Here is a 24,314-nt window from a genome sequence, read left to right as displayed (position 1 = left end):
AAAAGATTTCTTGCTGCTATGAAAGGTTTATTATTTAATAGATTTTGGTTAAGAAAGGTTTTAAGCAAGTCCCCCGTTTTCTCTTCCAATCACATTCAATCTTTACCACATTCTGTGAAAAGTCAGTTAAGAAAGAGCAACACACATAGATAACATCTACCACCATTTCATACAGTAGGAAAAATCACATACTGTACATCAAACAGCTCTACAGATTATCAGGCAGCTGCTCTGAAGTACCCAATTATAAAACTGAAGCGAGAAATGTTCTAGATGGTCTTTATGTTTGTATTCTTTCATGGCTCCACAAGTGGTATTGTGTAGTCAAAGAGAAAGGATAAGGTATTTATAAGGTCATGATTAAAACCTGAAGTCTTTAATTGCTCTATCCAAGGCACTCATTCTCTCCTTTGTTTCCTAGCTAGATGTAGCGTTCTCTCTTAAAAAAAAAAATAGGCCTGAGCAATAATCACTTGTTTCCCCAAAAACTATATGAGCTCACAGAACAAAACAACTATTTTGTTCTATATAAATTCTTGTATTTTCTCTCTTGTATCTTCTAATTTTTAGTTACATCTAAAGCGTGGAAAACATTAACCTCTCACTATCTACATATAAACACACAAGAATTCTTTAAAAATACATCTCTCTTCTGACAGCTCTCCTCTAACATACCAAATGAACAGTCTTTTTGGTCTCCAACCAGAGATTTTTGCTATACCCATCAATCCATTAAACCTCAATGTTTCAATTTACAGACCTAAGTTCAGGGATAAATCCTTTTTATAATTATAGTATTTTAACAGTTTACTAGAATTAGTTAAAAATAATTTAAATCATCAAAATATACCAGCATACTTACTGTCCATAGTCCTGTAAACAAAGAATATTTAGAAAAGCCAGCTTTCAACTGTAACATAGATTCTGCCAATTTTTAATTACCAAATAACAGCTTGAAGAGTTAAAATACCAGTATCAGAAACTTACCAAGCAAACTGTTAGCAACATTTAAGCATCTTGAAGGCTGAACCCAGTAATCTCCTCCTGATAAATCAATTTTTATTTATTATTTGTATTACCATAGTGCCTCCCTAGAAGCTCGAGTCATGGACCTGGACCCAGACCCCACTGCACTAACATCAACAATGTAACTGACAGAGGAGTTGGTTACCATAATACTCTAAAATGTGAAATGTACTGTACCAGGTTAAAAAACAAAAAACAGTAGTGCGTTTTGAGGCACATAAACATACCCATAAAACTGAAATATCTTTAAAATGCCATTCAGAAAAATTTATTCACACCTGACCTACAGATCTCAATGTAAGTTTCCTTTATCAAAATAACCACATTACATTTACTTACATCTTTGCTGTAAAAGAACTGTACAATATATATATATAAAAAGTCATCAGCTTTCCCTAATTTTAATCATCATCTTCCTCTTCATCACTGATCACATATTTCTTGTGCTTTTTACTTGCTTTGTCATCATCCTCCGCTTTCCTCTTTCCAGAAGGTTCACCTTCCTGAGGGCAAAACATAATATATTTCAAGTTAAAATGAAAAATTCACCGAGTTTATTTCTGTGAAGAAAAACGAAACTACTTCTAGTCAGTCCCCTTTTATAATACTCAGTCTTAAGATTTATTTTTATATGATCAGTAGCACTGAGAGAACTCCTGACATTACTCCCAACCTCCACCACACACTCGCCAATCTTACAGAATCATATCAAAGATTCAATTGCCTTGCAATTGTGCAATTACACTGCTTCCAGGGCCAAATTTGACCCTGGTGTGAAAGCAGACATGCATAACATGGACTCCAAAGCAGCATCTAGAGTTATAATGCTTGGGTGTTTTTAGATGCACAACAAAAAGTTAATATCCTCAGAAAGCGCTAATACCACCAATGCTTCCAAACACCACAAACACACACACACTATGGCTCCTGTCTCACAGAAAGGACACAGAACCCTGTGTTACATTACTACAAAATGTAAGGATAATTCTTCGTGGGGAAGTCCTCTTCAGTGTCTGTAGAATAAACTGTTGCTCATTAGCAGAGACCACCATTAACAGACCAGAATGCCATAGAGAGCAGCAGAAAACACCATCAAAAAAATCTGAGTATGGCCAATGAGTCCCACAAACGTCCTGATGTAAGAAAGGTGTGTTGCCTGTCTGTCCGCCCCCACTCCAGGGGGGGAATACTGGAGAGTATGCTCTTTTCCAGGTGAAAGTTCTAGTCTTGCAATTAGACAGGGAGAGCAATTTCTGCTAGGTATTTGTAACTACCAGACTTAATACTGCTGGGGAAATACAGACTAATAGCTGACAAACTGTTCTATCTTTCAACAGCCAATATGTCTGCCAAAGAACAGCAACAACCATCATGTTTAAAATTATGTCTTATCAAATACAACAAATTTAATTTTGCAGATGAACACAAAAGGAAAAGACATTAGTTTTTTCAGCATATGAGATTGTAAACTAGTTTCTGTTCCGACTTAACACATGTCCAATGAGCAAAAGAAGAAAGACACTTTTAAATAACTGTATAAAAATGTGTTTTTTTTAAATTAAGTTCTTCAGTAATACTAAAGCTAGAACTAATATTTTGAGAAAACAAACTCTGAAATAGAGCTTGAAGTCTCAGCAGAGATGTAAAGTCCTACAAAAATCAAGAGATTTGCTGTCCCCAAAATGTGGCCTGACCACAGGCTGGGACCAAAACACCAATGGACTTCTGATCTCATCTCAGATCTTGACTCTGACTTTTAGCAAGTTATAACAATACTCAGACTGTTTATCCAGCCATAAAACAGGAATAATACAGTTCTTACTTACCTCAGAGAGAGATTGTGAAAATCTCTTCAAAAATACATGGAAAATAGTGTGCTAATTTCATAAATGCAAAGTATTTTTAGCAAATTAGAGAATCAGAAATTATAATATAATCACAATTAATGAGACTGCATAAGCATTATGAATTATAAAGGGATAACCCTGTCGGTCTTCCTTATTTTAATGATAGATACAATAGATAATCATATAATGAGATTATAAAACTGAGAAATCCTTTATTAAAGGTCCATATTAAAAGGCACAAGAGAAAGTATAAGGAACTGAAAACAAGTAACTCCCCTATGAGAGCGATAAGGCCATCTCTTGCAAATCTGTAAAATGAAAAACAGGAAGGTCCACCTTTAAATTAACTAGTTTGGATGATGAACCAAAATTTGATGGAGTATTAGAGGATGCAGGCAAGTTAAATGAATTTTATCTGACAGTAAAACAAGTCTCTCCCTGCTTTGCCGAGATGCCACTAATATCGATGGCCAAAAATCAGTATTTAAATATCTGCTTAAAATCATGGAGCTACAGTAAATTCTGGAAAACTTCAGTACAGCTCTTTACAAGAAGGCTCAAATCATTTGAATTAAGGTGATCTGATTTGATCTATGAAGAACTGGAAACTGCTGGGTTGGGCATAGGAGGGGGAAAAAGTACAGGAAGTGAGCCTGCCCCCAACACAAAGAATTTAACTAAATCAGTTTAGAAACAGATGCAATTAATCAACACAACTTCCTTGTGGGGACAATCTTTAATCAGTTTAAGAGTACCTTATATAATCAATTTAAGCTTAAGTGAGTAAAGAATCGAGTAAAGCAAAATTGATACAAAGCCCTCAAACTGATTAAAGACTGTCCAGACAAGTGAAATCAGTACAACTTGTGTTTAAAAAAGGCTCAAGTCCCTGCTTCTGTTCATAACTTTCTTTGCAGCTGTCTGGTAAAACTGACAAGAATTTGGTCAGCTTCTTAGTTAGTGCTAAGGTGGCACTAGCCAGGAGCAGTGAAACTAACTCACCTTCCTGCTGCATTATTTCACTGGCCAGAGTTACCATTTTCATCAATGGCAAGTGAGTTTTTCAAACTTTGGTCTAGTCAAAAACCATGCTCCCTAATGAAAAGGCCTTGATCAGTCTAAAGTGAAATAATAAGGAGTAGTAGCTAATCAAAATAATACAAAGATTCACTATCCTGACCATTGATTGTATTGTTATGCAGTCTGATGATGCATTATGTGTCTACTTTCTTTTCACTATCAGGCTAAAATAGTTAACATGCTAAACAAAGTTTTTAAAAATAATTTTTAGTGGAGTGGAGTCATAGCACACCAAAATGAGGGCTACTGTGTACTAATTCCTATTTAAATTTACATGAACCTTATGTTCATGTATGTATGTATGTAAATTCTATGTGGGTATTTATTTATAAATTTAGGATAGGATAGTCATGAAATAACTAGCTTTGGATTTAATAGCTAAAGTAACTGATTTATGGGATTGCTTTTAGTATGTTCTTACTATGTTTATTGATTTTATAATGTCCGTATTAAGTTATATTTTATATATATCCCACTTTATGTATTTGTACTGGAGGTTTAAATGCTCATTCCTTTGGCACAAGGGTAAACAAATACAAATAAAAATCTAACTTTATAAACATGTTAATTTTCAATCTATCAAGTCTCTGGGTTCAAACACTAAAACACAACACTTCCAAAAATTCTATCAAGCAGTCATCTAAGATTTTCTGTAAGCTTACAGGTTAAAACGACAAAGTAGAAAGTTAAATGATAAAATATATTCCTTTATTCTAAATCTATAGATTGAAGGATGTTGGATGAAAATATATAACCATATGATAAAAGTCTCATCCACATTGTAAAGTCAACCATTTCAAACACCGTTTCCACTTGTCCCCTGACATGGCATCTTGCAGCGTGAAAAAGATCACTACATCCATGAATTTTGCTAAAGCCCCCAGTTCAGAGAAACTTTAGAACAGGGGTCGGGAACCTTTGGCACACAGCTCGCCAGGGTAAGCACCCTGGCAGGCCAGGATTTGTTTACCTGCCACGTCTGCAGGTTCAGCAGATCACGGCTCCCACTGGCCGCTGTCCGAGGCCAATGGGGGCTGCGGGAAGCGATGCGGGCCGAGGGATGTGCTGGCTGCAGCTTCCCGCCACCCCTATTGGCCTGGAGCGGCGAACCACAGCCAGTGGGAGCCGCAATCAGCTGAACCTGCGGACGCGGCAGGTAAACAAACTGGTCCGGCCTGCGAGGGTGCTTACCCTGGTGAGCTGCGCGCCAAAGGCTGCTGACCCCTGCTCTAGAACATGGTTAGGTCCCATCCAATCTACACCGCAATACAGAACTATGCATTGATAACATTGTTGGACAACCATTTTAACCAAGCTTGCAAACATGGCTGATTTTACAGTAACAAAGAGTCCTGTGGCACCTTATAGACTAACAGATGTTAGTTGCTTTTTACAGATCCAGACTAACACGGCTACCCCTCTGATTTTACAGTGTAGACTGAACATAAGTACCATTTTGGTCAAATATACACTTCAAAATAATTTATTTCAGAATAAAAACAGGATTTTTAAACTTTAAATCAGTACAATATTAGATACAGTAGGAAAAAGGGAAACATCTTTTTAAGAAACTACTATGCAACAGGATGTTCTAAACCATCAGATAGAATTACAAAGAATAAATCACTAAAATTTCTGTGTCTGAAATATAGTAAAGCATCATCAAACTGGATTGTGTCAGCCTCTGAAGCACATTATATACTATCAAATGTGCAAAATGACCTACAGTGTGGGATTCTTAGGTCAAAAACTGAATGTATGCATGCAAAATTAAAAGTATTCTTTAATTTCAGAATTGAAAAAAAAAAAGCATGAATTTTGATTGGTCAAGCAACCCCCAATATTTTTCCCCCGATTGTTTCCTAGTTTATCCCATAGGCTGTCATAAAAAATATCTTTTTCATGTACACTATGACTCAGCTATTTTGTTTTGTCATTCTGTATTTCCATTTTGGTCTGCTTGCTAAGTGACAAAATAATGTCTTGATAGAGGTTGGATGTCCAATTTTCAAGTATCCTAACACAAAGCTGAATGTAAATTGAGTTTTGACTTTAGGAAAAATATTTTAGACCTGATCAGTTTAAGTCAGACTTCCAGACAGCATCACATTTCAATTTCCCATGAACATATTTAACACAATTAACAGAAGACACAGAATAATGGAAGCACTGCCCAAGAGAATAAGTCAAGCTAATGCTCTAAACAAGTGAGAGCATCTAACGGTGCAGTCTTCAGTCAGTCAAAACTCACATTCAACCAAAGAACTTTTGCCTGAATAAGAAAGCCAGAACTGAGTCCAACAGTCAGCAGAAAAACTGCACAACATTGTTACAACCAGTTAACTTCCCTTCAAGACACTTACTTATCAGCTTTTCTGAGTATTTTTCCTGTTCTTATGATGTTCCCTGATTTGGTGTTAACCAATTTTAAGAAAAATGAATTTTCTATCAGGGAGACATTTTACATTGGAGCCTAATTAATTTTGATACAATGAACAAATAACACTGTTGATGTAATAATTGAATTTGTTTGGAAGAGAAAGCTTCTTACTTGAATATATATATCATCAGGTCTAGGCAGTAATAGTACTCCTCTCTTCCACTATACTTACATTGCTATTTTAAAATTAATGTTTAAAAAATAGTGAAAGCTAACATGGGATTTAAGAATTCTATTAACACTCATTTCTGCTCAACTTTATCCAACATGACAAACTGACATACTTATAACCTAGAATCTCAACAGCAACCCCTATCTGACCTAGGCATCCAAAAAGACATCTATCTAGTACAGGTATTTCAAAAATGCTCACTTTACTGTACAATAGAATTTCCCAAACTTACATTAATGGGAATTCTAGTTGCCTTTTATCAATATGCTCCATCACTTGATAATTTGATGTTGGACAAAGCACTTTAGTATTGAGGACCAGCTCTCAATAACCTTTTTGTTTCTGTGTTTGACTAGATAGCCAACATCACTGTGCAGATCAGTAAGGTATTACTGTATTTGACAGATGAGTGCCGTGCTTTGTATATGAAGATATATATGGGTAAATGACTCCAAGTCTCTATTTATAAACATTCAGAGTGTGCTTTACAATAATCCATCACTGCCACATAACATTTTTTTAAGCTTGAGCACCCCTATGTGGCAACGTTATGAACTTCAGCTTTAAAAATCAATTTGTTTTAAAATGGAAGGTAATGCAGCTCCCAGCTCACTGCTCTTTCACCTTTGAGGAACCAGAATCAAAGCCTAATTGAGATCAAAACAAAAATGAGTTTCGTGTTTACATATCACAAAAGAAACAATTGCTAACATCTGCTCAAGGGAGAAAAAGGACAGGAATTCCAGTTCAGGCATTAAGGGCATTAGCATAATTAAATGGGGTTACTTGCACATATGGACATACTCAGACTGTGTGTAACTAAGGACAACGCTTTTACACTGCCTAACTTTCCAGAACACTAAATTCACTCAACAAATTCAAAAACAAACACTATTGGATTACTTTTAACACAACAAATCTTTATATATATGGGCAGTATACACATTTAAAAACTTTTGAAGGAATAAAAGTTTAATCTTTCAATGCATTAAAGATTTTCCATATTATAAGGTCACGTACTTCACACTGCAAGCTATACTGTATAGAAATCACGATTCATTTTGAGATATAATTTTGACATTTCAGTAAGTGAGATTATGGAATTATAACATGTGTCTCACTTTAATGAACATAAAATCAATATATACCAAAAAACTACTACTAATTAACAGGAAATGAGGAAGGTAAGATTAAGCAAGACGTCATTCAAGTGCAAAAATAATCTTTACACCTCTAACAAGTAACTTGAAAACCATTAAGATATTCTCCGACCTACAGAGTCAAGGCGGCCATCATGTAAATGTCAGCAGAATTCTGTCAGTAGCCCTCTTACTAAGGGGCCAGGACGTTCTGTGTTTGAACCCTACACTAGCATTTTGACTCGAAATAAATTATGACATTGCAGTGCAATATTTGATGGCATTTGCATTGTTTAGAGGTAGAGATCCCATCACAATTTTAAGGAGATTTAAAAAAAACAAAAGGGGGCAGAAACCTTAATATTGTAGCCAATATTTCCCTTCACATTATAATGTCTAGGACAGTACATGAGCCATAAGTGCCACAGTTCTCCTTTTATCAAAGAATTAATAGCATACCAGCATTTAATTAACTCTTCCCCTTAAAAAGCAATGATCTATTAATAGTGCTGTGTGAAACAGGTTTCCCCTCCCCCAGAACAGAACTGTTTATCAGGGGGAGGCAGACAGTAAGGCCTGGTGGACAGAGCACTGGACTGAGACTCAGGAGCCCTGGGTTCTGTTCCTGGCTCACTCTGTGACCCAGAGCAAATAATGTCAACTGCTCTGTGCCTCAGTTTCCCCATCTGTAAAATGGGAATGATGCTTACCTCCTTTCCAAAAGAATTTGAGAACTCTGAATGAAATACCTAGCTTTTATATAGGGCTTTATTATGGAAAGCATATCAAATTTAAGCAATCCATGGGTCCATAAAACCTTGAAAAAATCTCAACTTACAACTACTTAGCTGAATAAATATGATGTATCCAGTCATTAAAGCAGAGAATAGTAGTCATTTTTCATAATAATACTCAAAATTATAAAAACAAATTGTTCATTTTCAGGTTTCAGAGTGGTAGCCGTGTTAGTCTGTATCAGCAAAAAGAAAGGAGTACTTGTGGCACCTTAGAGACTAACATTTATTTAAGCAGAAGCTTTCGTGGGCTAATACCCACTTCATCGGATGCATGCATCCTACTGTATTTTCCACTGCATGCATCCGATGAAGTGGGTTTTAGTCCACGAAAGCTTCTGCTTAAATAAATGTCAGTCTCTAAAAGTGCCGCAAGTACTCCTTATTCTTTTTGTTCATTTTCAGTCAACCAACTTTCACCATAAAATAAAATGCTTCTCTCACCTCATCACTGGTTAGTTTCTTTGCCTTGAGTAGTCTCTGCGTTCTGTCTTCATCTGATCCCTCATCACTGTCTGAAGAATAGATTCTAGCACGTTCCTCTAGAAAAAGAATTTAACTCAGGTAAAGACTGGTCTGCAAATGCCAATCCCTGCCAAAGCACCTTGAACTATACCATCACATATACTGTTTCCTGATATTTCCCTCAATAATATGCCAAGATCTCACCATCTTAGTGACAGACTATAAATAAATACACAAAATACACCTCTACCCTGATATAACGCGACCCGATATAACATGAATTCAGATATAACGCGGTAAAGCAGTGCTCCCGGGGGGCGGGGCTACACACTCCGGCTGATCAAAGCAAGTCCGATATAACACGGTAAGATTTTTTGACTCCCGAGGACAGCGTTATATTGGGATAGAGGTGTACAATTAAACAGACTGAGCCTTCTTTGTAGTTTCCCTGTTCATTATGCACTATTCTGAGAAATCTGTTATTTCATCAGGACTATCCCGTGAAATCAGTCAATTTGAATTACATAGTATCTGATGAGTGCAGCCTAACAATAAAAAAAGTTACTTTCAGATTTTATTTGTACCTCTTATACCACCTTTATAGCGGTTTTTAATAGCTGCCAGACTGATTGCCTCTTCTCCTTCATCCTCCTCCTCATAACGATCAGGTTCTAAATAATTTGCACTCAGACCACGCTGGTGCTGCTTCTCCCGCATTCTCCGCTGCTGGGATTCTCTGCGAATAGACGCTCTTAACCTCTCCTCTTCTTTCTGTCCAGGAAAAGCAGTAGCATGTAAGGAACTATGAGGAATTATGCCCAGAGGGCATTTTTCTCCAATGCTTTGCACCTTGTGTGGTCATTTTACACCAGTGCAAAGAAAATGTCAAACGCGACCAAATCAGAATGGTACAGCTTGATGCTCACTTTGCACTGATGTAAATGACTACACACCATGCAGGACTATGGAGAATCAGGCAAAGTATATTTTATAATTGACATTTCTCTTGGTTGAAACATTTATAGCTTTAAGGTTCCTTATTTTTTATTTAATGCAGAGCAGAGTCAAAGGCTTAATTTCCAAGATTACAAAATCAAGTTTGTGAATGTTATAAGAATTTAAACAGTTTAAAAATAGAGGCAACAATGTGTACTTATGATTAAGCTTAAATTCTGTACAATCACATAATATGCTAGGAGAAAATGTAACAAAGTTGACCATTACTTCTTGTTTCTGGATTTCTGTGTAAGTTTAGCCTTTCCTATACAGAACAAATGTGATCAACACAGATTGGTTCACCCCACTGTGCCAAGAATGACATTTTCAATTAGCACTACTTTTCCTGTAGCACTATATTGTTAGTTTCAGTGAATACAACATTTTGAAAAACTATTATTTACATCTGTAGCATCATATTTAAATGAATGTTTGAGTAAATTTGTCCAATCTCTAGATTTGTTTTCTTACTAAAATTAAGAAAAATAACATATTTACAACTGTAACAAAGTAGTAATACAAATCCCAGAAGCAGAAAGGGGACCAGGCTTTGAAGCAAACACTACAATTTTCTGCCTCCCCCTCCCGCCACTGAAGGGTTGGAAAAACTCCCCATCTTGTGGGGGCAGGGGCCAACACCTTCTTCAGCACTGCCTTGTGGCCTGCGGAGCACCTCAGAACCACAGCTCTGCAGGGTTGTTTCTGTAGGTAATAGCAAATACTCCAGTCACCGGGCTTCATTTAGGACAGCTACACCTCGACAGCGATTGTAATCTTTGCTGGCACTAGTGACACGTAAACAGTCAGAATGCAATGATGCTTTTAATAAATGTATACTTTGGGGTGAAATCTTTTGCACAGTCGCCTGTGTAATGGTCTTCAAGTGCATGAGAAGTCTAGTAGCAGAAGAGATGACTTACACACAAAAAAGTTACTTTTGTTAAAAGTCAAAAACATTAATTTTTCACAGCTTTATAAATAAAGAAGTTTGGCTGATTTGCTTCCAAAAACTCCACAACCACCTCTTAGCCCCTCTGCCTTTAGGCTAAGCATGGGAATTTTCAGGCCAAAGGATTATTTGGAATGGTGAAGGGGAGAGATTAGAAGGAAAATAAAAAGGGGTAGACTAGAATAGGGCTAGTTTCTTTAATTATGAAATTACAACAGGCTCTAGAATGTTGTACAGGAGGCACAGCATTTCACGAGGAAGGTAACAAATCAGCAAAGGGCTGACATAGATATTCTCTGAATAGAAGAATTAGTCCCCTTAGCAGGCCAGTTTAGGGATGGCAGATTTAGGAATTAATTCTGCCACAAAACAGAGGCCTATATTACTGTGATTATTATACAAACTAGCTGCTATGTTCACACACTTGGCAACCAACTTGAAAGAATATACATGAAGGAATGCCTGCATTTGGGTCTTTGAATATTTATCTGAAAGAGACAAAGTCATCTTCCTGTGGAGGGCACTGTCTGTAGAGTGAAGCCTGTTAGAAAATCATTATAGGTTAAACACACTTCTTATAAGGGCACCTCTGCTTTCTAAACATTAAGGTCAAACCATGAAAGTCAGTCTGTTAACAAGATGGTAAAGCAGCAGGGAAAAATGATGAAGGAACGAATTCTTCATATGCATGCGTATAGGAAGTTCCAATACAAGTTAATACATAAAAATTTCCACTGACAAATACACGATATCTTCTATATTAGAGTACAGCAGCATCTAGACACCTCAGTCAGGTTTGGGGCCCCATTGTGCTAGGCCCTGTAGAACAATGGGGTGGCAGCCGCCTATGCCACTGATGAATTTGGGATATAATTTTGAATATGCAAATTAAGTGTATACAGGACAGATAAATATGAACTAGAAATTCTGAGTCATTTAGCGACTGCTGGAAAATACCACACGTCACCTAAAAATGAATGTTTATTTCACCTTAAAAATAAAGACTTTTCAACATTTTACTTCCATGGCCTTCATTTATTGTATTCTTAATATTTGTTTTTAATTTTGTTATTTCGGAAATTCTCTTGCTAAGTGGGTACTCTACATTCTTACAATTTCTCCCCTTAGTTTACAAAATAATTACTATACCAGGTGCCATATCCACTGAGCATAAAAATGGATGCCGATAGAATATATTGTTGTGATTTCTATGTCAGCACCAGAGGTTGCATCTTCATTTATTTTTCTAAAACTCAATAAATACCCAAGAATATTCAGACATGATATTTGCAATGAACAACATTAGTTCTAAGATGAACAACATTAGTTCTAAGTTTAGGTCAAAAGAGTAATAAAACTCCTTATCACAATTAATACCTTAATCATTTCTGTGCGCTGAGACTCTGGATCGCGCCCAGCCATGGGCAAGATACGAATTTTTTGAGTCTTTGAACATCTATCTGCAAGAGACAAAGTCATCTTCCTGTGGGTGGCGCTGTCCGTAGAGTGAGGCCTGTTAGAAAATTGTTATAGGTTAAACGCTTCTTACAAGGACACCTCTGCGTTCCAAGAACAATTACAGACATGCCACAAATACAGTCAGAAAAATCAAAGACTCATCCATACAAAAGCAAAAAAATTCAGACTAGACAGTGTGTACAGTACAGGTCTGTCACAACTTACGCGCATTTAACATGCGTGATTTAAACTTTACGCATACAACCGGAGTCGGGGGAGTGACCTCAAGGGGGGGGCATGGCCTGAAGATTTAAAGGTCCTGTCCTGGGGCACCTGGGGGGGAGGGGGGCCCAGCCTTCAAGGGGCCTCCCAGCTGCAGAGGTGGCTGGCTGTGCGGCCGAAGGCGAGCTAGGCTCCAGCCACTCCGGCCGGCTCGCTCCCCCCCGCCCGCCCCAGCCGGCCCCCAAAGCGCCGGGCGGGCGGGGGCGGATTCCTCCGCCCCTCTCCGTGCCGGCGGCACCGGCCTGGCGAGAAAACTGCCGCGCAGCTCCGCGGCGCAGCCTCACGGCTGTGGCTCCTCCAGGCTCCCTCCCTTCCCGCCGCCAGGAGGGTGAGCAGAGCCCTTTCCTATGCCAATGAACGGAGGCGCGGGGATGGCGGGCGAGTTTATGATATAATTTTGGGTTTATGGGGTTTTTTTGGGGTTTTGAAACCGTGGAACAGAAGGGTACACAAGAATTATCCAATAGATTAAAATATTTAGCAAAATCACCCTTCCCCTAAGAAGTCCTTGACATCCCCTTACACACCTAAATATTCCTCCTTCCACTTCACATTTATGCTTCTGGTCCTAGTCACCATCTTCATAGCAGTGAAGTATCGATGGAGATTTTTTTTCCAAAGAACATCAATACCCCTCCTGATTCACACCAAAATGTCTCATTTTAAAATTTTAAATTAAATATTAAAATTACAGACAAAAATATAGGCTGCCTAGATCGTGCAATAAATAGCACACTGGCCTTTCTTGCCTGGAGATTTGGTCTCAGACCTAGCTACCTTAAAGTGCAGGTCTACTCTGAAAAGTAAATATTGAAAAATGGCAGCTTCTTACTGAACAGCCCCATTCCCTATGTATTCAGTCAAAGTGAAACAGTATTTGTATTTATTTACTATTATGTTATGGGAGAGAAGAGGATGTTGGCCTCTATTCTGGCTCACATATCAATGGAATCCCAATTGCAGGACTTAATTCTAACCTCATTTATACTTGTAAAAAGATGAGACAAACATGGCAGCCTCAAGATGCCACTTTAAGGTTGCTTTTTAGAGAAATGTACTTAGGTCTCAAGTGTAGCTAGCATGCTAGTCTTGGTCTTCAGCGACAGTATAAACTCAAACAATTTGGCAGTCTCTGTACAATTAATATTCAGATCCCAATACTGAAGTCAAAAGAAAACCTAGAAAACTCATGACTGAGCCATAGTTAGGTGTATACTGCAAAACCCAGCCTTACTTTTCAAGAGTCAGAAAATTATTTTAAAAATAGTGTTTTTTTTTAAATAAAGCCTCTTCCATACAAGGTGTACTAAAAGAAAAACTAGTGATCCATTACTTTGCTAATTCATCTCCACCCTTTAATACCCACGTTTCATACCAAAATGCTGTACTATGACTTCAAGCTCTGTTAATGAACTGTACGTTTACCTGAAGGTTAATTTAGTCTTGAACACAGCCTGTCCTTGTAGACCAGTTCCTTGTCTGATAAACAGATGGTTGTGATCTCCCTGTAATGGTGCCTTGTACACATCAAAGACTTCATTGCCCAAATGCAGCGACATGCTTAAAAAAAGATTCATATATTAGTTATTTTTGTATCTATGACTCAGTCTGCTTTTACCCCATATATATATAAATGAAGGAAGGCTTCTCATTCCTTCTTTTTTATGCATAATTGAAATATTATTAGCTAAGTAGTATTGTATACCACTCAAAGATCTGAGAAAACAATAGTTATCAATTCTGCAAGAACTACAAACTTCACTCACTCCTCACTTTTATATGCAAGAATGTCTGACAACTGTGTTTTCCTAGTCTAGATAACACAGAAAAGCCTAAGCTAACCTTCCATCTGACCACTTGACTATCCGTGCATTGCTTTCTCGAATCTCATTTCCCTCTTCATCTCGTCGCATTCGCCAACGTATGGTGTTTTCCACCTGTTGGAATAGAAAGCCTGTAAGCATGTATATAAAGTAAAATGTGAACCAGTTTAAAGGAATATTGTAAAAAAAGATATTACTGGGAGGTCAAGAATCAGTGCCAGTAGTTAGCTAAATTTGCTGCATGCAGGGTAAAAGCAAAGCTTTTGCAGAACAGTTATAAATCTTCACTGCATCCAAAGAAAAAAGTAGATACAACAGAAAACAGCTAAGTAATTTCTATGAGTGCTGAACTTGTTTACTTCTTGGTAGAACAAGAAGCAGGTGATATCTATAAAAAGTGTGACTCAAACCATCACCTCTCAACTCCCAAGGCTTTTTGTTTTATATAGTAGTTTGAAAGAACTTAACAGGAAAAAGGAAAGAGGTGAGATGCAGAAAGAAAATTACAGATATACCTTTAGTTTTAACCTTGTTCTACCTTCTTCATCAAGCATCTCCTCATCTTCAAATTCATCCTCATAATACTGAGGATCAAAAGGTCTGTAATAAATTAGATAATGTATTCTTTATTCCTTTATTCACCCATCTTCTAAAAAAGCAAACCAATGTTATTCTAGGATTGCTAAAAATAAATGTGATTCAGTTAAATTATATATTACACACAACTGTAGACATTATTGCCATGGTATACATACATTTATTTCTGCAACCATGTAATAAACTGGAGAGGTTTTAAACCACAGAAGACCTACCCTAAAGTCTCCCAATAATATCAGCTGCAACCACTTCTAACATTTAAATCTCTGAATAACTTTTTGTAAAGAAAAAGTCTACCTCAAAATGTGGTATCCTCCCCTGATGTCCCATTGTAGCAAATAAGAGGTTAGGCCTGAGTCTAGGACTTGATATGTTCAGCCTAGTCCAGTGAGTTTTAAAGCATGATAAAGGTTTTGTGAATCATCATGGTTAGGATGCGGGAATTCCTGCCAGGACAATGTTTGGATGAACCATCTTTCATATGAGCCTAATACAGTGGTGGGCAACCTGCAGCATGTCCCTGCTGCTTCCCGCAGCTCCCATTTGCCAGGAACCACGAACCACGGCCACTGGGAGCTGTGGGGGGCCATGCCTGCAGACGGTCAACGTCACCAAAATGTCTTGCGGCCCACAATCAGATTACCCGGATGGGCCGCAGGCTACCCACCACTGTCCTAATAGGTGTTAGATTTGAGACAGTCCCACACCTAACCCATCTGACAAAAGGGAGAGGCAGAAAAACAATTTGTCTTCCTCCACTAAGTCTGACAGCTGGAGGAGTCTCACTTCCTCTCCCAGATGCTGTAAAGGAAAAGAAAGTGGCGAGGGAGAAGCTGTTAGTCTGCTAAATTACTGCTATTTTAGCCCTGGTCTGCACTAAAAAATTAGGTTCAACTACATTGGTCAGGAGTGTGAAACTCCTCACCACCAAGTAGTGTTGTTAAGCCCACCTAAGTCCCGGTGTAGATAGTGCTAGGTCCACAGAAGAATTCTTCTGTCAACCTAGCCACTACATCTCAAGGAGGTGGATTACGTATGCCAGTGGGGAGAACCCCTTCCATCAGCATAAGATGTGCCATTGTAATGTTTCAAGTGTCAAAAAGCCCTTAATCTCCATTTTTGGGTACTGACCCATTAATATAATCCAGTATCTGCCCTTTCTGTTGTTTATGGCTGCAAAGAATGTTGGGAGGAGAAGCCGCGAAAGCGGCCAGAGTTGTCGGCTGCACTTTTTTACTTTTTGAGAAAGCTTTCAGTTGCTGCAAAGCATTGCAGTAGTCTGTCTGCAGATCCTCAAGTCTGTACATCCTGACCCACAAAGGTTCACATTTGGAACATTATCTTTTCAATCATAAAGGCTATTGGCTCATAAATACTTCCTGGTCACAGAATAGAACATTTTGAAAATCAAGCAATGGTGCATTGGGACAGAGGTGGTCAAAAGAAGAGTTCTCTTTAAAAGTAGTCTGCAGCAGGAGAATGGGAGAACCACCAAACTAGAGTATGTCAGGAACAAGCCTAGATTTGCAGAGAGATGGACACCTTTTACAAGGTCCAACAGTATAAGTCCCAAATCAGTGGTATGTTTAGAAAAAGCAATACTCAACACATTTTTTGTAGCTGGTTGATGGGCAGTTGGAGCCACACAGAGTAGTATTATAAGGAGCTACATGAATTTATTTTCTTTTAAAATTTTAGATAAATGCTATGATCTGTGTTATACAGATGGTCAGTCTGAATGATCATAATATAGTTTCTTCTGGCTTCAATGAATAATCCAAAACAGTGCTTCTATTATTCAAAAGTACATTTTTATTTTTATTACATTTTGCTAAATTAAATGGCTTACAGTACACTAGACTATTAAGTCTCAAACTGAATAAATATGAAAACTATATGTTTAGAACTCAACGGATAATCTTAAAAGCTAGTCTTTATAATACTATGAACTCATTAGGCACATGCTGCTATTTCAATTCACTGGACTTTTAAAACTGATGTGTGGTGAAGATACATACTAAACTTAAAAAAAACGCATGCACAGTTCTAGTAAATACATCACAACTGTGGGACAAAGTCTCTCTAGGCTACTTTTTACATTATGTTCAGTACATCATTTTTAGATTTGCAAAACAAGGTTGCCTTTTGAGAAAAGTCATACATATAAAATTAATGCCATCAAAACAGATTTCCTGGATTTAGGAAATACTCAGGTCCCCTGAATAGGCTGTTTACTCTGAATTCAATCTCAAAGATCATTTGGTTTTACAACATATGGTGCATTATTCAGGATGAAATTATCAACATTCACCAAGAACTAAAGCAGCGCTGAAGAAAGGCAAGACAGCTATAAATTCAGGAGAATGGTGCAATGCAGCCACAGACAATTAAAAAAATAAATTAAAAAGGACAGAGTTACTCATTTGAGTTGCACACCAAGCTTACAAAAATAAAATCACTAGTTCTTCTACTGATTTAGACAAGAGTGAGATGATGAATTTTACAGGTAGAGCAGCTAAAAATGGCTAATTTCATAGGGTCAAATTAGTACAAAATAAAAAGAGTTATTTAAAATTATGAAATGCATTACATGTATCTAACAGGTTGAACCTACACATTTAGCTTACAAGAAAACAGTAAAATGAAAAGTGATCTGAATATCTGACCGACTATATCAAAGTATGCACCCCAGTGTTAATATTTAATGTTGTCAACAGAAATTTCATTTGACTACTAGAACAAAAGGGAAATACTAAGTGTGAGTTTAAATAATTAACACCTTTAATATAGATGCAGTATTACCTGGGCTCCACGCTGAGGAAGTTGGGCAGCTTCACAAAATACAAGTCATTTCCTAAGTCAGTGTTTACTTTTGGTATCTCTACTTCTATTCGCGTTTCTGGAATAGGTTCTTCTTCCTGCTGCTCCTGATTCAGTCCATTCTCATCCTAATGGATGGAGTAGCAAAACCACATTACATTATGTAGGTGAAAAAGCCAGACTATTCAGGTTGTTCTACTGACCACTTAATTTTTCCTCTGAAACATGGAAAACCTCTCTCTCTGTGTCCATTCACCACCCACACGTAATTGGATTGTGCAAAGTACACGCTACTGAGACAAAATTATCAAACATGGTACTCAAGCCTACCATCTAATGTGATTTCAGTTATGAATGTTAGGTCAAGATATCAAGAGAGAATGAAAGTAAAAAATCATGGGACTGATCCAAATAAATTGGTCTCCTATAGGGAGCTAGGAAATGGTGGTAAATTTGCCTAGACTAAAACTTGCTTTTAGATGTAAAGGGCTTTGAATCCATTGCCATCTATTCCCAAAAGAAAAATACTTTTCCAACAGGGCCTACTACAAGTATCAAGAACAGTTATAGTACTATATTCTACTTGTTGACATAATCAGAACATACTCAAAATATATAACCACAGTTACAACAGCAGAAAAACAAGTGACCCTGTCTTACATTGCCATGTATAAGAGGTGAAACTGTTAACAGTGATTCTTTCTGCTTGGGCAATATCATTTATGAATTCTCATTAAATTGTCAGGCTTTCATTAGTGTGCTAAAACTCAGTCCTCTAGTATTTAAAACTCTATACTAGACTGCTGGGGCAGGTGAAAGAGGCACAGCAGGCAATTTCTTTCAAAGGACTTACAATAGGTTGCCCTGGAGTTGGTGGCTTGTCTTCCCCATCACTCCCTGAAGAAATGTCATCTGCACCTCCAAACAGATCTATCGCATCCCTGTGATCTTGAATAGAAACATATGTTTTTTATATATGGAGAAAGAGAGAAATTGTTATATTCTACCATTGGAAGTCATCTATAAGATCATTAAAAGTGACGTGCAAAGGAGAAAAAATTGATTTCCTATTTTGTGCATTTCTCTAGGAGGTTCAAAGAGGACTTGAAAAGGTGATTTGTCTCTTCGCTCAAAAAAAAAGTATTTTAAACTTAAAAATTCAGGTCACATCTACCTTGGAAGGACTCTATGATGACAGGAATACTACTGAAACAATGACATCATAAGGGCCAAGAGTGAAAGCTGAGCAATTGAGAGAGACAGATTTTGGATTAGATGATTTAAACTTTAGTTAATCATTGAAGTTAAATTGATGTCAACATATTGGACAAAGACAGATTTGCCACCTCCATCCATTCAAGTGAAGTGTGGTAGGTAATAATATACATTCTCCAAGTCTCCCATAACCAAACAACAGACTCAATTTCCAGGGTCTTTCAGCAAGAAATTAGGATATAATGAGGTCACCAGATTTTTCATAAAAAAAACAAAAAAAAATTTAGTTCAATTTGTTGCCGAGGAAAGTGAAAGGCTGATCGCACTGGGCAGAGATGACTTCAAATTGTGCAAGTTTCCCCATGCAGCTCTATCGCTGCACCTTAGTTGTTATGCTCTGCAACTCACCAGATAATCCAACACTTGTTTGGATAAAGTAGAAGGGATTTGAAAAAACAGTTACCTTTTTGTCCTTCTGCATCGCTGTCCATTTCTGAATCTGATGCAATTGGTTTTTTACGTTTCATTCGCAAAATTTCATCTTCACTGTCACTGCCTCTTGCAGACTCTATCAAAGAGAATATATATCCTCAAATTAAGAATTTCATTCTGCATCTTTTTACATCTCACACTATCCATAGCTTGTATTAATAAGTAAACTAATTCAAACAATGAAAAAATAATTAAAGTTTACTGGGTGAATCAAGTGTTATTAAAAATACTCTATTACTGTTAAAAGTCAACTGGAATTAAAAAGTAATTTTATAACCAAATCTGAACCATTTCAAGCCAAGACAACCGAAGTGATATTGTTATGGACAGGTCAACAAAAAAAAACCACGTGACTTAGGGTCCTCATTGTAATGGCGACTGTTCAGTCTGTTCAGTATTAAGATTTAATTTGGTTTTGTTTATGAAAAGACACTAGAATCAAACTTTGAGAAAAGGTCACCCAACATGAAGATTAATTATCTCAATTATGAGATGACTACAAGAACTCAATGAAGATCAAGGATGATGATATTTTAAACACTGTATTCAATCCTACCAGATTTATGCTCCTGTTCCTCTTCATCATCTGAACGTCTGTGATCTTCATCAGAATGCTGGGCCCTTTCATCATCATCAGAATTCTGCATCTTCTCCTCATCAGAATGCTGGGCCCTTTCGTCATCATCAGAATTCTGCATCTTCTCCTCATCAGAATGCTGGGCCCTTTCGTCATCAGAGTTCTGCATCTTCTCCTCATCAGAGATCTGAGGCCTCTCTTCATCATCTGAGTTCTGCATTTTCTCCTCATCGGAGTTTTGTAGTCTTTCCTCATCATCAGAAATCGGAGGCCTTTCATCATCATCAGAGTTCTGAACCTTCTCTTCATCATCAGAGTTGTGCGGCCTTTCTTCATCATCAGAATTCTGCAGCTTATCATCATCATCTGACTGATCACTTTTGTCCTCTTTGCCCCATTTTTCATCCTCTGAATGTGCTTTTTCAGATCCATCTGCATCTGAGTGACGGCTACCTTCGTCTGATCCAGGTCCTCTGTCATCATCGTCATCAGCAGCTTCTGAACCACTATGCTGATCTATATCTGACTGGTCATTATCTTCATGTTCAGAATGTCCCGAAGCTTCAGAGTGATTGTATGATCTTTCAGATTGGATGTCACTCCCAGTATGGTGGGATGCTCCCTCATCCTCACTATCATCTCCAAATAACTCTTTGTTACTAGGCTTTATTGCCTCTCTCTCATCATCTCTGTCACTCTCACTTCCAGAAACATTACTGCCAGAGCCAGCATTCTCCTGATCAGAGTCAGAGTCAGATCCAGAGTCAGAATCTGCAAAATAAATATTACCCACTTAAAAGTGATTAAGTGGAAAGATTGCCAGATGAGGAGATAACAAAAAGATTAGCACTTATTAAGAGAGAGTGGAAAAAAAATGAGGAGACATGAGAGAGACACCTAAATAATGAAAGTAAACTGCATGCTCTTATTTAAATTAGAAGAACAAAAGAAAGCTAATGAAGTTGTTTTTAAAAAAAAAATTCCTTTTAATGTCACAAGGACAGACAACTAGTCTATGATCCTGTCACAAGGCATCATTGAAACCAGAAGTCTACTGGCAGTCAAAGAAAAATTATACATTTATATGGGTCAAGAGGAGACAAAGATAAATTTGATAGAATAAAAAAGCTTTTTTAAACTAACATTTTATTCTGTTTATAACATCTTGGGAGTTCAAAACTGAAACTGTTTTCAAATCCAATTTGCTTGCCCTTCCCCAACACATGCCCATAGACAAATTTGTTACAGTAGAACTACTCATGAGTGCTGGCTTTGTGGCACTAATTTTTATTCAAGAAAAAAATACTGTTTGCTTTGAAGAATAAATTCCATAAAATGACAGGGACTTTGCAAACATAAAAAAGGCTCAAATTTTGGACAAGCTAATCTGGACAATATCCATACAGAAATTATTTCAACATTTTCCTTTGAATTGTTGATGACAACTGTGATGTACGAATTATGTTAAGGAACGGTGATCATCAAAAATGTATGTAAAAAGAGAAAGTTTTAGAAATTATTTTAACAGATTATTTTTCCAGATAAAATGGAACAAACAGGAAACTCATGGAATACAAACATATCTAAAGATAAAAATACTCGAAGAGTAAAAGGCTGATTTATCAAATTTATAATCAGAAACCAATTTTGCAGCAATTTCATGAAAGTCAGTTTTCCCAGGTCATGGTAAGGGAAACAAATACACCATTACATGCACATTCACTAAACTCTCAGTCCTGAAACATATACTTTCTATTTTAGATGTATTTTAACTGGAACTGATGTATTGAAAAGGAAATGAAATTGAAAACTTGTTTAACTAACATAAGGCAAAAAGTTCTAGACCAAATCAGAAAAAAAGACAGATTTCCAAAAGACAGGTGATGAAAAGTGTGTTCTTTCTCTCCTTTCCTTTATTAAATATTAATTTTCCTCTGCACCCAGGGGAAAAAAATGCTTTGCCAAAACAATCCAGAATAACAATATCTCAACCCTCAGAAATTCATAAATAATAGTTTATATGCAACAAATGTTTGGCCCTATTTATACTGTTCATAAAATTAAAAACAGAACAACAGAATCTAGTTCAGAGGTGGGCAAACTACGGCCTGGACCATCCTGCCCAGCCCGAGCTCCCAGCCAGCAGCGTGTTTGGCTTTGGCCGTGCGGCAGCCAGGCATGCTGCTCTGCATGGTACAGTAATTGGTAAGTGGGCCGGGCCGGGGGGTTGTATAAGGGGCAGGGGGCCCCGGGGAGCAGTCAGGACAGGGGGCGGTTGAATGGGGCAGAGGTGTGGGGGGGGGAAGGCGGTCAGGGGACAGGGAACAGCAGGGGGTTGGATAGGCATGGAGTCCCAGGGGGCCTGTCACGGGGCAGGTGTGTGGATATGGGTCAGGCAGTCACAAGACTGGGAGCGGGGGCCTGGGGGTGTGGTCCCTGCAGGGGCAAGTTAGGGGTGTGGGGTTCTGGGATAGGGTAGTCAGGGGACAAGGAGTGGATAGGTCAGAGGTTCTGAGGGGCAGCAGTCAGGAGATGGGAAGTGGGAGGGATCAGATAGGGGCTGGGTGCCAGGCTGTTTGGGGGAGCACAGCCTTCCCTACCCGGCCCTCCATACAGTTTTGCAACCCCAATGTGACCACTGGGCCAAAAAGTTTGCCCACCCCTATCTAGTTGCATTAAATTCGTATCATGTGTGCCCGAGCTGTGACAATCTGTTTCACTACAGAGCTGGAGTCCTTTACAATACAGGACTTATGAAGCAGAAAGAAAGCGGACGCAGGCGGGTTACTATCAACATGCCACAAGTACTCCTGTTTTTTTTAATCAACAGAGAGAATCAGTAGAACCCCCCCGCCCGGGTTCAGCAATTTCCCTGTCAGCCCCTCAGTCGAATCCTGGGGCTGGAGAACCGGGCCACCTTTAACAGCAGCTGTAACGAAACAGGCTGATACCGGGGTATTGCTAATGACTGTTAGCAATGAAACCCCTCGGGTCCAGAGCAGGGGCCAGCGACCCACTCCCGCCTCCCCTGGCTGCAGCACTGGTCAGAAAGGGCAGAAAGCCGGCCCGACGGGCCAAGGTGCAAAGCCCACCCGCCCCACACCCTTGTGGCCTTGATGGAGCCCCCAGCCCCGGGGAAGGAGCTGGGGGGACCGACGGGAACCAACCGCCGGAAAGGACAAAGGAAGGGGACGCTCCCAGCTCTGGGCGGGGAGGGGGAGACCCTGGAGGGGCAGGCGGACGGGCCAGTCGTTCGGGGGTGGGGGAAGGGACCAAGAAGGTTCAACACGGGGAGCGCGGTGGGGGGAGGGTCGGCCCGGCCTCTCTCCCCCCTGCGGACCCCCCCGTCGGTACCTTTCTGCTCGGGCTCGGAATCGACGTCGCTCCCGAACAGGTCCTCCATATCCGCCATGGCGCGGGCTCACGGGCACGACACTGCCGCAAAGCGCAGGCCTCGCTCGCTCCCTTTCCGGCGCTCCCGCACCCCTGGGAAGTCGGAAGGGCCGCGGCGCCAGCCAGTGACGCGCGTGCGGAGCGACTGATGCCGTACGGGGTCAGGGGGGTGGGGCCGCCTGTGCTGACCCGACCCGGGCCTGGGGAGGGAGAAGCCTTAAAGGGGCAGCGTCTCATTAACGGAGCTCCCCGACAGCAGGGGCCCACAAGTCCCTCTAGCCCAGGGGTTCTCAAACTGGGGGTTGGGGCCCCTCAGGGCGTCGCGAGGTTATTACATGGGGGGTTTGTGAGCTGTCAGCCTCCACTCCACACTGCACTTTGCAGCCAGCATTTATAATGGGGTTAAAGATATAACAAGGTGTTGCTAATGTATAAGGGGGGGTCGCACTCAGAGGCTTGTTATGTGAAAGGGGTCACCAGTACAGAAGTTTGAGAACTACTGCTCTAGCCCTTTCAGCCTGCACAGGGCCTGGCCACGCACCTTGGCGCACCCATAGCCACAATCCCCAACACCAGGATGCACCCGGGATGGGGGATGGTGCTTCCACAAACACCCCCATAGCTCTGGAAACTGGAGTATTTGAGTTGGGCCAGGTGCGATGGCTGCTGGGATACTGGGGGCAGCTCTGGTATCCACATGGCAAGCAGGATGCTGCTACACTGGCGAGGGTGGTGAGGCGAACCTGAGA

The 24,314-nt window shown here is 39.3% G+C and overlaps 1 protein-coding gene across 2 annotated transcripts; it reads right to left on the bottom strand.

Annotated features, from left to right (window-relative positions):
* Positions 1 to 1,024: 1,024 nt before the first annotated feature.
* On the bottom strand, positions 1,025 to 23,683 carry LEO1 (LEO1 homolog, Paf1/RNA polymerase II complex component). 2 transcript variants are annotated; one of them, XM_039491400.1, is made up of 12 exons: positions 23,527 to 23,682; positions 20,152 to 20,943; positions 19,567 to 19,671; positions 18,742 to 18,836; positions 17,871 to 18,016; positions 14,987 to 15,071; positions 14,491 to 14,585; positions 14,074 to 14,208; positions 12,286 to 12,421; positions 9,548 to 9,734; positions 8,943 to 9,040; positions 1,025 to 1,529 (listed from the first exon to the last, which is right to left on the bottom strand). In XM_039491400.1, the coding sequence occupies exons 1-12, from the start codon at positions 23,582 to 23,584 to the stop codon at positions 1,428 to 1,430; spliced, it is 2,034 nt and encodes a 677-aa protein (XP_039347334.1). In that variant the 5' UTR covers positions 23,585 to 23,682; the 3' UTR covers positions 1,025 to 1,427. The 2 variants fall into 2 exon arrangements, with proteins under 2 accessions (XP_039347334.1, XP_039347336.1); XM_039491402.1 differs by having other exon boundaries at positions 1,457 to 1,525; positions 23,527 to 23,683.
* Between the last annotated feature and the right edge of the window lie 631 nt (positions 23,684 to 24,314).

The sequence above is a fragment of the Mauremys reevesii genome, linkage group 10 (genome assembly GCF_016161935.1).
Source record: "Mauremys reevesii isolate NIE-2019 linkage group 10, ASM1616193v1, whole genome shotgun sequence".
In the NCBI taxonomy this organism is placed as follows: Eukaryota; Metazoa; Chordata; order Testudines; family Geoemydidae; genus Mauremys; species Mauremys reevesii.
This window is presented reverse-complemented; position numbering and strand designations above follow the sequence as displayed.